General features: G+C 33.5%; 1 protein-coding gene and 1 pseudogene across 3 annotated transcripts in view; both read right to left on the bottom strand.

The window, feature by feature from the left end:
- STAG1 (STAG1 cohesin complex component) overlaps positions 1-14,595 on the bottom strand; it is a 422,866-nt gene that overhangs the window by 66,922 nt on the left and 341,349 nt on the right. For all 3 annotated transcript variants that reach the window (XM_077752340.1, XM_077752338.1, XM_077752339.1), the window contains exons 17-21: positions 7,338-7,430; positions 7,143-7,232; positions 6,793-6,996; positions 5,319-5,389; positions 3,654-3,741 (exon numbers count right to left, since the gene is read on the bottom strand). In XM_077752340.1, coding sequence (XP_077608466.1) covers positions 3,654-3,741; positions 5,319-5,389; positions 6,793-6,996; positions 7,143-7,232; positions 7,338-7,430 — 546 coding nt within the window. The remainder of the gene's footprint in view (positions 1-3,653; positions 3,742-5,318; positions 5,390-6,792; positions 6,997-7,142; positions 7,233-7,337; positions 7,431-14,595) is intronic.
- LOC144221819 (large ribosomal subunit protein uL6 pseudogene) lies at positions 8,599-9,113 on the bottom strand (annotated as a pseudogene).

Raw genomic sequence — 14,595 nt, forward strand, 5'->3', positions numbered from 1 at the left:
AGGGGGGAGATGGGCATGGAGGAGGGCACTTGTGGGATGAGCACTGGGTGTTATATGGGAACCAACTTGACAATAAGCTATTTGTAAAAAAAAAAAAAAAAAAAAGAAAAAAATTGCTATAAAAATAGGTAAATGCTCTTAAACTTCAGTCTTACATATTCTAAAGCTATAATAGTTAAAGCAGTATTGGCATGAGAAAAGACAGATCAGTGGAAGAGGAAAGAAAAAAAAAAGAATTAACTCTGAGGACTAGGAAACTTCTACATAAAATGGTTACCATGGAAAACAAATAATCAAGCGTAAGGACAATACAGTCACCCAAAACCACTAGACAATTAATTTTAAATTATCTTCAGAACATTAAGCAAAACTAAAGGTAAGCAATCACAAACATTCTGGTAGTTATTTGGTATCTTTACTCAAAAAGGTTATTTTCTGAATTTTAAAGTACAGAGTGGCAATCTAAAAAAGCAAGCCTATATGGTCCTATGAAAAACTGGTTGAATTCTGTATACTTTTCAGAATTTGAATAGTGGGTCTCTAAAGACATGTTTCTAAGAGCTGCTGATTGTTAAATAGTTTCTACTGCTGTAACAAACAAGAGTACAATCTAGTAGTGATGCACCAAAACTTCATATACATGATTAGGTTTTAAGGATGTGCCTAACAACACAAAGAGACTGTGGATTGGAAGAACCAATATTGTTAAAATGTCCACACTACCCAAAGCTAACTACAGATTCAATGCAACCCTATCAAAATACCAAATGCATTTTTCACAGAACTAGAAAAAACAGCCCTAAAATTATGAAACAAGATCCTGAATAGCGAAAGCAATCTTGAAAAAAAAGAACAAAATTGAAGGGATCACAATCCCAGATTTTGAGATAAACCACAAAGTTGTAGTAATCAAAGCAGTAGGGCCCTGGCACAAAAATGGACATATAGGCCAGTGGAACAGAGGGAGAGCCCGAAAAGAAACCCATGATTATATGGTCAATTGATCTTTTAACAAATGAGGCAAGAGTATGAGATAAAGATAGTCTCTTCAACAAATGGTGCTTGGGAAAACTGGACAACACACAAAAGAAAGAAGCTGGGACCAGTGTTTCGCACCATATGCCAAAATAAACTCTAATGGATTAAAGATCCAAATGTGAGACCGGAAACCACAAAAATCCTAGAAGAGAGCACAGGCACTAATTTCGCTGATGTCAGCCACAGCAACATTTTTTTAGATAGGTCTCCTGAGGCAAGGGAAAGAAAAGCAAAAATAAACTATTGAGACTACATCAAAATAAAAAGCTTCTGCACAGTGTAGGAAACAATCAAGAAACCTAAAGCCAACCTATGGAATGGGATAAAATATTGCAAATGACATATCTGATAAAGAATTACTATCCAAAATGTACAAAGAACTTACAGAATTCAACACCCTAAAAACAAATGATATAATTAAAAAATGGGAAGAAGAAAGAAACAGACATTTCTCCACAGGAAACATACAGATGACCAACAGGCACATGAAAAGATGTTCATCATCACTTATCACCAGGGAAATGCAAATCAAAACTACAATGAAATACCACCTCATACTTGTTAAAATGGTAAAACCAAAAACACAAGAAACAACAAGTGCTAACATGGATGTAGAGAAAAAGAAATATATGTGCACTGCTGGTGGGAATGCAAACTGGTGCAGCCACTGTGGAAGACAGTATGGATGTTCCTCAAAAAATTAAAAATGATCCACTAATTCTCCTACTGGGTATTTACCCAAAGAATGCAAAAATAGTAATTTGAAAGGATATTTGCACTGCTATCTTTCCTCCAGCATTATTTACAATAGTCAAATTATGCAAGCAACCCAAGCATCCAACAACTAATGAATGATGAAGAAGAGGTGGTATGTATGTATGCGTGTGTGTGTGCATGTGTGCGGCATGCACGCACGTACGTACACACACATACACATACACACACCAGTGGAATATTACTGAATCATAAAAAAGAATGAAATCTTGGCATTTGCCACAGCATGGATGGAGCTAGAGAATATAATACTGAGAGAAGTATTTCAGTAAGAAAAAGACAGATACTGTATGATTTCACTCATATGCGGACTTTAAGAAACAAAACACAGAAACAAAAAACAAAAAAAGAGACAAACCAAAAACAGACTCTTAACTATAAAGAACTGATGGTTACTAGAGGGGAGGAGAGTGGGGAGATGGGTGAAATAGGTGAAGGGGATTAAAAGTATACTTATGATGAGCAGTGAATAGAGAAAACTGCTGAATCACTATCTTGTACACCTGAAATTAATATAACACTATGTTAGCTATATTTGAGTTAAAAAAAAAAGAAAATATGTGTAAGATTTAAAAAGTTTAAGCAAATGTCACATGTATGTGTTCTCTTACTCAAAGAAACTAAAAATGGGGGAAATGAGAACATAAGTAACAGAAAACTAAGATAACCAAAGAAGACAACAATGCGAGACTGTCAAAAGTCAGTTCTATGACAATAAATGATGGTGTAGTGAATTATAAATAAATTGTGACATAATTATAATCCCCAGGTGAAACAGAGATGTGCTATTCTCATTATCTTCTTAAGGAAAATGAGGAAACCAAAACAAGGAATATCTCAAGTCTATCCCTTTCAAATTTGAAGAACAGCTTGAGAATATAAGCATAGCAATGATAAAGCATGTTTCTGTGATTCATTTGTAATATGAAATCATTATTGTTATACCTGTTGAAATTCCTACTGCTTTAGTGTAATAAAGTATCATTTAAGCATTCCACATTACCAAATGGGAATACATGAGATCACTCTTAAATACCACCTATACTTAACTACTGGCTGATATCTTGGTCTAATGAATGAGTATATATGGTATACAAAATAACTCTTAATTCTTACAACAGACTGTTACTGCTAAGTAACAATAACTACATAATTGCCAACTAAAATTAACTGTATTACGTGTAACCATTAACAAGTATAATAATTGTAATTAAAAATTAATTACTTAATTCTCATATAGAATTGACTATTTTAAGTATCTTCCAGACTACAGAAATGTGATGAATTCTTGCCCTTTCCATTTCAAATTACACATGAAGGCAACAAGGTCTAAAATCTGCTAAAGGCTCCAAGTTTACTCGAGTAAACTATGGTTCTACTACAAAAAGTACGCTATACCTAAGGCTTACCATTATCAATGTCTAGAACAGTATGTAGAATATAACCATTATTAGGAATTTTCATCAAACTGAATCAAGTTTGGAAATTGCTCCTATGGTAATTACTGTATTTTTCCTAAAAAAGCAATAATGTTTACTTTAGTATTACATTTTTGAAATACAATTATAGCAAAGATTTTCTACTTTTTTCTGCTCAAACCTGAAGATATATTACACCTACCAGTAACACTCAATCATGAACACCTACCAGTAATATACAATTACTATGGCAATAATTCTCAAAAGAGGCATCTGCATTTAAGAATTATCAATTAGTTTCTAAAAAAAAAAAAAAAAGAATTATCAATTAGTTTCTATGTAAGGCTTTTGATAATCCTGTGTGATCTCAGAGAAGCTTAGTCTTCTAAAATGGAAAAAGGAGGAATATCAATAAACTCCTACCTGTTCTGGCATAGCTCCATGTTCAATTCCAGTCTTCAATAATCTGTAGCAATTACCAAATAGATCCCACTTTGTGAGATCATGAGCACTAAAATAAACAAAAACGCATTAACTTTATTCTAAGAGTAGATGAAAATTGAAATTTGAGCTTAGTTTGAGTTGGCAGAAGTATAAATTAACTTCATTTTCTTATAGAATCAAAAAAGACAGATAAAGAAATGTTCTGGTACTCAAACTTAGAAAGAAAAGAAGTAAGAAGTAAAGAGAGTGGAAGTAGGAAAGAAAGGAAGGTAAGAAAAAGGAAGAAAGAGAAAAGGACAATGGGGGAGAAAGGAGACAGAATATATAAGTGGATATATAAGTGGATATTAGGAATTAGTTAAAAGAAACCAAATAATAAAAATTTGCACATTTCAATGAAGATTTGTACTACATGGTCAACCTAAGCTTGTATTCCATTTCATTCTTCTTAGTATATTTTAAAACATATTTTAACAAATCCATTCATAATTCCAAAATATAAAAATACATGTGTATTTTTAAAAGAGATTTGTATTCATAAGATGGAGACAAGGAAAGACAAAACTAGGGGAAAGGAAATATGGCAAAGCTCAAAAACTTTAGTGTAGCTACAGGTTTCTTAATTGAAATAATACATTTTATTTTCTCATGAGTTCTACTACTAAAAATAGGAGATCAATGGATGTTAACTTTGATTTTGAAATGTCAAAATATTTTTAAAACTAAGAGTTTATTTCTCCACAGAAATCTAAAAAATGTACTTGTGTAAAAAAATCTTCAAGTCTTAGATTTTAGACACTGCTTTTGAACTCTCAAGTGTTCATTAATGTAAGGGCTACACTTAAACATTCCTTAGGCAACAAAGATCTCTATTTTCCTTTCTTTATAGAGCAAACATACCTCATTAAGAAGGGGCATGTAAATTACAATTTGAAAATCACTGAGATCGATCATTAATCTGAGACTTTTTTCCTTATTCAAGTCTAGCTATTCTGTTTACATAGTAAGAACACAATAATAAGTAGACAAACAAGAATTATTTAGGAAAAAAAGCTCATGGAAATAATTTTCATGGCTTCCCCCCAATTTTTTTCTTATTTAGTAAGATTTCTAAAAGCTATCAGTTGAAAATTATACCTATAAAACTCTAGCTTATGGGGTACCCGGGTGGCTCAGTCAGTTAAGTGTCCATCTTAGGCTCAGGTAATGATCTCACAGTTTATGAGTGTGAGACCTGTGTCAGGCTCTGGGCTGACAGCTCAGAGCCTGGAGCCTGCTTCAGATTCTGTGTCTCCATCTCTCTCTCCGCCCCTCCCCTACTCACGCTGTCTCTCAAAAATGAACATTAAAAAATGTATAAAAACCCTCTAACTTATAGAGTAAACCCATCTAATTTCTTAATAATATTGATTAACAAACTTTTACAGTGTACAGTGTACATTTGTTACACCTGAATGATAAATCTTACTAATAAAAACCAATCATATATAGGGAGAAAATCTGAATAATAAAGAAAAAAATCCTAACATCTTGGTATTTGTCTAAACTTTTCCATTGTCATACAGAAGTTAAATACTATTAAAAAAAGTCTATTTTATACTGGCTAATATATGTTATCAACCAAATCTAAATAAAATTACGTACTTATGAAAAGAGGTTAACCGCTTTAATGTAGAGAGAACATTGTAAATATCATCATCATCAGCTTCTTCTCCCTATAAATTAAAAAAAAGACATCATTTGGTTACCATAACTTTACTTACCCTCAAATTCACATGAAAGTCTATTAATACCTACTGCCTAAAAAGAATTCTTTTTTATTATATAAACAGTACATATTCACTGTTGGTAAAATAACAAAATACAAATAAGCAAAAAACCAAAAAATAAAAACACCCATAACTCTAACACCCAGAGATAACCATTTTTGCATTTTAAACAGTGTCATAAATGTTAACTTTGTACATTTTTCTGATTAATACTTTAGGATAAATTCACTAAAACTGCTGAGTGAAAAGGTATGTGCTTTAAAGACTTTAATGGTTATTTCAAAGATTTTACCTGTCTGTTACTTTTGTAGCTCAAAACTACAATGAAAAATCAAAAATGGTTGAAGAAATTTAAAAGTTAAAATTAAAAATTAGAAGTTGGAAAAAATTGGTTACATGGATTAAAAATAAAATCTTTTTTTTTATTTTATTTTTTATTTTTTTTTTAATAGTTTATTGTCAAATTAGTTTCCACATAACACTCAGTGCTCATCCCCACAAGTGTCCTCCTCCATGCCCATCCCCCCCTCCCCCCACATCCATCAGTCCTCAGTTTTTGTCAGCATTCAAGAGTCTCTCATGGTTTGCTTCTCTCCCTTTCCCCCACCATTTCCGCCCTTCTTCTCAGTCTGGCCATCATGGCATAGAAATCTATGGGGGTTCAAAATTGCCTTACACTGATTAGAGGGAGAGGGCAAGAAATGGAAATCACAAAAATAATTACAAAAGTAACCAGCTGGAGAGACACCTGGGTGGCTCAGTTGGTTCAGTGTATGACTCTTGATCTTAGCTCAGGTCATGATCTCACAGTATGTGGGTTTGAGCCCCATGTTGGGGCTTCAGATCCTCTGTCTGTCTCTCTGTCCTTCCTCTGCTCATGCTCACTCCTCTTTCAAAAAGAAAATAAACATTAAAAAAAAAAAAAACCAAAAAACAGTGGGAGAGGTTTGTTGCTATCCTGGGCAAACCACTGGTGAGTGGCTGTTCCTTACAAGTACTCTTAATTTTTATGTTCTATTCATTAGCACATTATGAGTTGAGTGATAGTAATAAAATGTAATTTAGGTCCCAGTAATAGTAAAATGTAAAAATGAAAAAATGAATTAAGAAAAGCCAGACTTTAAAAAGGTTTTTCTTAAAAGAGAAAAAAATTTAGCTTTTATGAAATACGTGTTTAAAATAAAGTATAACAAAGGTTAATCTTTACAAGATGAACAGCTGCAATAACGCTAAGATGTGAAAGAGGCAGAGAATTCTACTAGATTTTATTTTAAAATGGGAACAATTTACACATTCAAAAACTCTGAATAATTATTAGCCAAAATTATCACATTAACTTTAAAACAGACCTCTTGCAGTAGATCTTCCACGGAATGATTGAATCGATCTACAAACTCGTCAATTAGCTGACTTCGAGCTATGTCAACTCTGTTCTGGATGGTATACTCTTCACTGCATAAGATGCTATAGGTTTTACTGCAGGCTTCTAGAACATCTGATTCTACATGTTTCTCTACCACAAACTTAATCTGTTTTAATAAAGCATCCAGATGCTGAGAAGGAAAAAAAGAAAAACCATGATATTTAGATTAATAAAAATAACCATCTGTCAAATTATAAACCTATAGATTACATGAATATGAAATAATGCAGTTAATTAAACTGACTATAATAGAATTTCAATTTCATAGTGTCTTACCTTTTCCATTCTACCTGTGCTATAAATTTCTAGATCAAAATACTGTGGGATTTGTAGCAAGTTTGCTACCTTCTCTGCATCTGCAGAATACTAGAAGGAGGAGAAACAAAGAAAAAAGAAGTGACTACTTTAATAGTTCAGTGTAATAAGCAAACTCAGTGGAATATTATCACAGAAATGTAAATGAAACTATACCTTTGATAGCAACATAGGAAGTGTGATAATAAAATGCTCAGTCAATTTGTTTCTATCATCAATTTGAGTTTTTCTTTCTTTGGCAGTTAGCACCTAGAATAAATTTAAATGGGCAAAGAACAGAATGTCACATACTAATTTATAAATCTAGAATGTTACATAGAACAAGGAAGCACTGGCAGATAATGTACCCAAGAATTTTCAGAGGAGCTTAACAAACTAATTACTAAAACAAATATCTCTAGTTTTACTCTTATTTCTAATTAACATATAGTTTTACTTTATAAAATAACTACTTATTTAAGAATCACTCAGGTTTAGGTAAATTACTACTTGTTTAGGTTAAACAAAAACAAAAATAAACACTTCTATAAAACCAACTATCAATATAAAAATATTGGAACTAATGGTGAAAGAATTTTTTCCAGAGTTTTAACCTTATGTTAACAGTAATCTCCCCTATGTTAAATACACTTTTTTGAAAATACTTCAGAAAGTAATGCTTTTATACTAGCAGCAGCTAATAAATCTTACTTATTTTTAACACATATACTAACAATGTCTCTGGACTCATTTTAGTTGTCCTTCTAAATTGATAAAACTGTTAGACAATAATCAAGACATAAGGGTATAACTTGTGGTCACTGACCAAATTCAAGCTGATAATGCCCATCACCTTATTCTGTATCCAAGTAGTTAAACCATAAGAGGTTCCAAAAATATTAAAAATGCAAGCTCAGGTAAAATAATCATTTTCCCAAGATATTCTGCATTTTCTATTTATCTTGAAGGACCTTATCATAATGTTGAATGGTATTACAGAACAGAAACATTTCAATATAAATTACCACTTTATAAATGTAAACCCTAATTTTTAAAAAATTAATACAGCCTTTATTGTATCTTTAAAATGCCACAAGTAAGTCTGAGAAATTTTAACATCTTGCTGTTTCTGTAGCTGGGACATCTTTTTTTATCTGTTTGTTTGAGAGTGAGAGAGCTGGGGGAGGTGCAGAGTGAAAGGAGAGAGAGAATCTTAAGCATTAAGCTGGATGTCTGGGATGCCTAGGTGGGTCAGTAGGTTAACCATCAGGTCATGATCTCATGGTTCTTGAGATCAAGCCCCGCACCAGGCTCTACACTGACAAAATAAATAAATAAACTAGGAAAAAAAAAAAGAGTTGACTCTTGACTGACTGAACCACCCAGACATCCCTGGACAACTTAGATCTCATTCATCAGGCTGATGAACTGTTTCTTTTCAGAAAAAGGTATCATTCCAACATTTTCTGATATTATTTTTAACTATTGTGGCTTTCTGAATCAAAGCAGTTGAGTTTGATACAAGTTCACTGTCATTTCCTTAAAGAATTAACTCATCTTTTTGGGCTTGAGATACTGCAAGCAACACCCTGGCCTCATCTAAACCTTGAAGATGTATTTTTTGGACTTCAACAAGAGAACTCTGTCCTGAAAAACAATGTTGTTGGGGAAGTGAGCGTACGCAGACCTCACCTTGTGATGGAAGACCAGTGTAACGCCTTTGATCGTGTTCTATATATGCCTAGAGATAGTCATTTCTTTTCTATTTGCCCACCATTTGTCAACTTGGAGCCTCTTCATTTTATTTCCAAGGAGACTGAGTTTTACATCGATGTGACTGAAATCTCTTTGCAGGGTTCGTCTGGGACTCTTCACAATAACAGTGCATCCCTTCAGAGTGATGTCAACATTTTTTGGAATGTTGATAGTCTGATAGCTGAGAATGGTCTTCATTCTCACAGATGTTTGAGTATATGAAAGAATAGGGCCTCCTATCTGATTCTTCTTCCAGGAACTTAATATTATTTTTTCTAACTCTTAAAATACAAAATGACCACTTTGGAGTGATTTACTAAGTATTGTGTTTAGTTCTGCACAAACTAATAAAAAGGACTACATATAAAGTAGAATACACATCTAGGAAAGTATTCACGGTATTGAGAAATCTTGAAATTCATTTGACAATATATGAAAGAGCTAAGAACATTGATTTTAGGGAAAAAGCCATCTTTGATTAAGTGATCATTATGTTAGGCAGTCTACATGCATGAACTCTGTTAACCCTCACAGTATCTCTGATGGGATGGTGAAAATGGACCACTACCTATGAAGGGGAAATTTGCCAGTATCTAACAAAACTGTATACATATTTTTGCCTCTGATCTAGTGATCTTACTTTTAGGCAATCTACCCCACCAACACACACAGTACAAGGATGAAATGACACAAGAATATTCACTACACATTATTTCTAATAGTAATAGACTGGCAACAACCCGAAAGACTCTCAGTAATGTATCCACATAATGGACACTATGCAGCCATAAGAAAATAAAGATCTCCAAATAGTTATGGAGTGATATCTAGGATATACTGTTAAATAAAAATGTAAGGTACAGAGCACTGTACAAAATATACTATCTTTTGAGGGAAAGTGAAAGGGAGGAGGATGAAGTACATATATTTACATATACTTGTAAAATGAAACATTGGAAGTATAATCTGAAAATAAATAAAAATGGTTACTGGTAGGAACAGGGTTGTAGAGGGAGGGAGAAACGTATATGAAAAACTTCTCTGAATGTTTATGTTCTTAATTTTTTTTTAATTTTAAAATTTACATCCAAGTTAGTTAGCATAGAGTACAGTGATTTCAGGAGTAGATTCCAGTGATTCATTCCCTATGTATAAAACCCAGTGTTCATTCCAACAAGTGTCTTCCTTAATGCCCCTTACCCATTTAGCCTATTCCCTCCCACCACAACCCCACCAGCAACCCTCAGTTTGTTCTCTATATTTAAGAGTCTCTTATGTTTTGTTTCCCTCCCTGTTTTTAAATTATTTTTGCTTCTCTTCCCTTATGTTCATATGTTTTGTATCTTAAATTCCACACATGAGTGAAGTCATATGATATTTGTCTTTCTCTGACTAATTTTGCTTAGAATAGCACCCTCTAGTTCCATCCATGTTGTTGCAAATAGCAAGATTTCATTCTTTCTGATTGCTTAGCAATACTCCTCCGAATGTATACTTTTACATGGTTTTATTTATTTTTTTATTTCCAAAAAACATTCCAAAAATGAGAAAATAAACATACAAAATCAAAGAGGGAAAAACCTTGTTATGTTAAATTTAAGTCATATATATCAGTATAAATGTGTAATTTAAGTATATACGGATATATATAGAGAAATATATATATATATTTTAGCTCTATATACTCAAAATGCCTATCAGAAATAATAAGCAACTGACAATGAGTACTCTTAGTGACAAGATTTTAACTTAAATACTACTCTCTTAAAAGGAACCAGGGCTTCTTGGAGATTCTCGTGCTAGGGTAATGTAAGAATCAGCCTTCAAAGTAACACCCAGTAACTCCTGCTTCCTGGTATTCATGCCCTTGTACTCTCTTCCCACAATGACTAAGGCTGACACATGTAATCAATAGCAGATTGTGGAAATGATGTTGTATGACAACATCTAGTTTTGAGAACTAGATCATAAAAGACACAGAAGTCTACCTTACTCTGGATCATTCATTCTGCTTTATTCTCTCTTTTATCATTCACTCTGGGAGCAGGGGGAGGGGGCAGCAACCAAGTCATGAAAGTACTCAGACAGTCCTATTGAGACATCCACATGGTGAAGATCTAAAGCCTCCCACTAACAATCAACACTAACTTTCCAGTCATGTACATTAAGCCATTAGAGAAGTAGTAAAATAACAAATCTTCAGAGGCTAAAGCCCTGGCTAACATCTTAAATGCAAACCTATGAGAAACCTTAAGCCAAAAGAACAGCTAACGCATCCCCAAGTTTCTGATCCACAGAAACTGTGTGAGATAATGAAGACTTACTGTTTTAAGTCTCTAAGTTTTAAAGTAACTTTTACATAGCAATAGAAAACTAATAAAGGTAGAAAGTGAACTGGCTGAGAGAGCAAGCAAGAAGGTGCTCAAAAAATGATTAAGATAAGTCAAAAGGGTAAGAAATGTTTAGCCCAAAAGGGCTCAAAGTTGGAGCAACATATGAAGTTTTTAAAACTTTTATTTTGGAAAAAATTTTTAAATACTATTCTATAGATAAAATAGAAATAAATAAATAACTGAAATACTCATTCTCTTACTTCAGTAATTCCCTAAAGTTTTTTATTTCCTGTAGCATTTTAAGGCAAATTCTTGGTATATCATTTCACTTCACCCATAAATATTTCAATGTATATTTTTAACAGATGAATAATAAAACTTGCCATCTCCAACAAAACTAAACAGTAACTCCTTAGTATCTTTTCATACCCAGTCCATAGTTTTCCCAATTTCTACTTTTGGATTTCTGTATATTTAATGTAAGTTTTGATATGGTTGCATTTATATCAGTCATTCTGCTATCTATACCTCTCATCTTTTTTTGGTGTATTCCTTCTTTTTAAAAATAGTTTATTGTCAATTTGGTTTCCGTATTATACCCAGTGCTCATTCCAACAAGTGCCCTCTTCCATGCCCATCACCTCCCTTCTCTTCCTCCCCACCCCCCACAAGCCCTCAGTTTGCTCTCAGCATTCAAGAGTCTCTCATGTTTTGCCTCCCTCCCTCTCCCCACCTATTTTTCCCCTTCTCCTCCCCCATGATCCTCCATTAAGTTGCTCCTAATCCACCTATACCTGCCAAACATATAGTATCTGTCCTTCTCTGCCTGGCTTATTTCGCTCAGCATAACACCCTCAAGTCCCATCCATGTTGCTACACATGGCCAGATTTCACTGTTTCTCATTGCCATGTAGTATTCCACTGTATAGATAAACCACATCTTCTTGATCCATTCGTCAGCTGATGGACACTTAGGCTCTTTCAGGTTTTGGTTATTGTTGAGAGTGCTGCTTTCAACACTGGGGTACATGTGCCACTATGCCTGAGCACTCCTGTATACCTCGGGTAAATTCATAGCAGTGCTATTGCTGGGTCATAGGGGAGTTCTACTGTTAATCTTTTGAGGAACCTCCATAATGTTTTCCAGAGGGCCTGCACCAGTTTACATTCCCACCAACAGTGTAGGAGGGTGCCCGTTTCTCCACATCCTCACCAGCATCCAGTCTCCTGATTTGTTCATCAGTGACTCTGACTGGGCTGAGGTGGTATGTCAGTGTGGTTTTGATTTCTTTTTCCCTGATGATGAAGGACGCTGAGCATCTTTTCATGTGTCTGCTGGCCATCTGGATGTCCTCTTTGGAGAAGTGTCTGTTCATGTCTTCTGCCCATTTCTTCACTGGATTATTTGTTTTTCGGGTGTGGAGTTTGGTGAGTTCCTTATAGATTTTGGATACTAGTCATTTGGTATGCTGTTTGAGACTATCTTTTCCCATTCTGCCGGTTGTCTATTAGTTTTGATGATTGTTTCCTTTGTGTGTATTCTTTCTTTACTACCTTTTTTGGAGTTAAGCATTTTTTAGTATACTATTATAATTTCTTTGATTTTGCTTTCTTTTTTTCAGTTATCAGTAGTTGCTCTTGGGATTATAGTATACTTCTTTAGTTTCCAATAATCATCTTTTGACTAGTAACTGAGTTACAGCAAATACAGCAATTCTGCTCCAATGGAATTCCATTTTCTTTGCCTTTATTTTATTATGTGTTATTATATATATGTTATTGGTCACATATATCTGTATATCATATGATCTTAATACTTTAGTGCTATAATCACTGCTTTTATTAATCTCATGTCCCTCTAAAGAAATTAAGAAAAAAAAGAAAAGATATATTAATATGCATGGCCTTTTATTTCCACCGACATAATTACTTTTTCTGGTACTCTTCATTCCTTCCTATGGATCAGAATTAATATCCAGTATTACTCTTATAGCCTAAAGGATTTTTTTTAGTATTTCTTCTGAGGCAGGTCTATGAGCAGCATGTCTAAATCTTTGGGGATGTTATCTGGGGATGTTTTTAATTCACCTTCATATTTGAAAGGTTAATTTTACTGGATTTAGAATTCTTGGTTGGCAATTTTCTTTCAGTGGATATTTCATTCTGTCTTTTGGGCTCCATGGTTTCTGATAAAAAATTAATTGGTAATCTTATTACAACTGCCCTCTACATATGTTTTCTCTTGTTGCTTTCAAGATTTTTTGTCTTTGGTTTTTGAGAGTTGACTATTCTGTCCAGAGACAAATCTTTTGTGTTCACTACTTGAGTTTTGTTAAGCTTCTTTATCTGTGGATTAATAGTTTTCATCAAATTTGGGAAGATTTTGGCAATTATTCGAATGTTTTTCTTTCCTGTCTCTTTCTCTCATCCTTTCTTTCGGGAATTCTCATTACACAAATGTGAAACACTTAATACTGTTTCACATATTTCTCAGGCTCTGTCATTCTTCAATCTTCTTTCCTCTCTGTTCTTCAGAATGATTAATGTTAATCTAGGTCCATGTAGGATGTTTCTTGTCATCTCAAATTTGCTGTTAAACCCAAATAATGAATTTTAAATATCACTGTACTGTTCACCTCTAGAATTTCCATGAAGTTTTTCATTATTAAGATCCCTTGTTATATTTTCCTATAATTCTATGAACATATTTTCTGAAGTAATTGCTAAATCCAACAATTAGGCCTAATGAGAAGTCATTTATACTGTTTGCTTTTTTCCTCCCAGTGTATGGTCACATTTTACTGTTTCTTTACATGGTTTTAATTTTTTCTGGAAAAGTCAATATTTTTAGGTAATACAGTGAAGGAATTATGGATTTTTAAATGATATTTCTAAGTTTCATTATTTAAAAATGCAATCTTGAACTGTATACATAATCTGTCTCTACTATGATGTGTGTGGCCTCTGCTTAGAATTTTTATTATTTTTATTTTTAAGCCTGTTTCCTAGGAGTCTTCAGTGTTTCAATAGATTACTGGTCAATCAATGATCTGGGCAGAGTCTGTGCTTAAATACTTCCAATCTATAACGCTTCTCCCCTCTGAGACCCGGGTTAGAAAGTATATTCAAAGATTGGCCAGTTCTTCAAGAGACACGTGTTGGTAAAGGTGTGGAGAAAAAGGAACACTCATGCACTGTTGGTGGGAATGCAAGCTGGTGCAGCCACTGTGGAAAACAGTATAGACATTCTTCAAAAAGTTAAAAATAGAATTGTTCCACAATCCAGTAATTGCAATACTGGGTAAAATGCAAAAAAAAAAAAAAAAAAAAAAAAAAAAAAAAAAAAA

This window comes from Crocuta crocuta, unplaced genomic scaffold (genome assembly GCF_008692635.1).
Source record: "Crocuta crocuta isolate KB4526 unplaced genomic scaffold, BGI_CrCroc_1.0 scaffold580, whole genome shotgun sequence".
Classification (NCBI taxonomy): domain Eukaryota; kingdom Metazoa; phylum Chordata; class Mammalia; order Carnivora; family Hyaenidae; genus Crocuta; species Crocuta crocuta.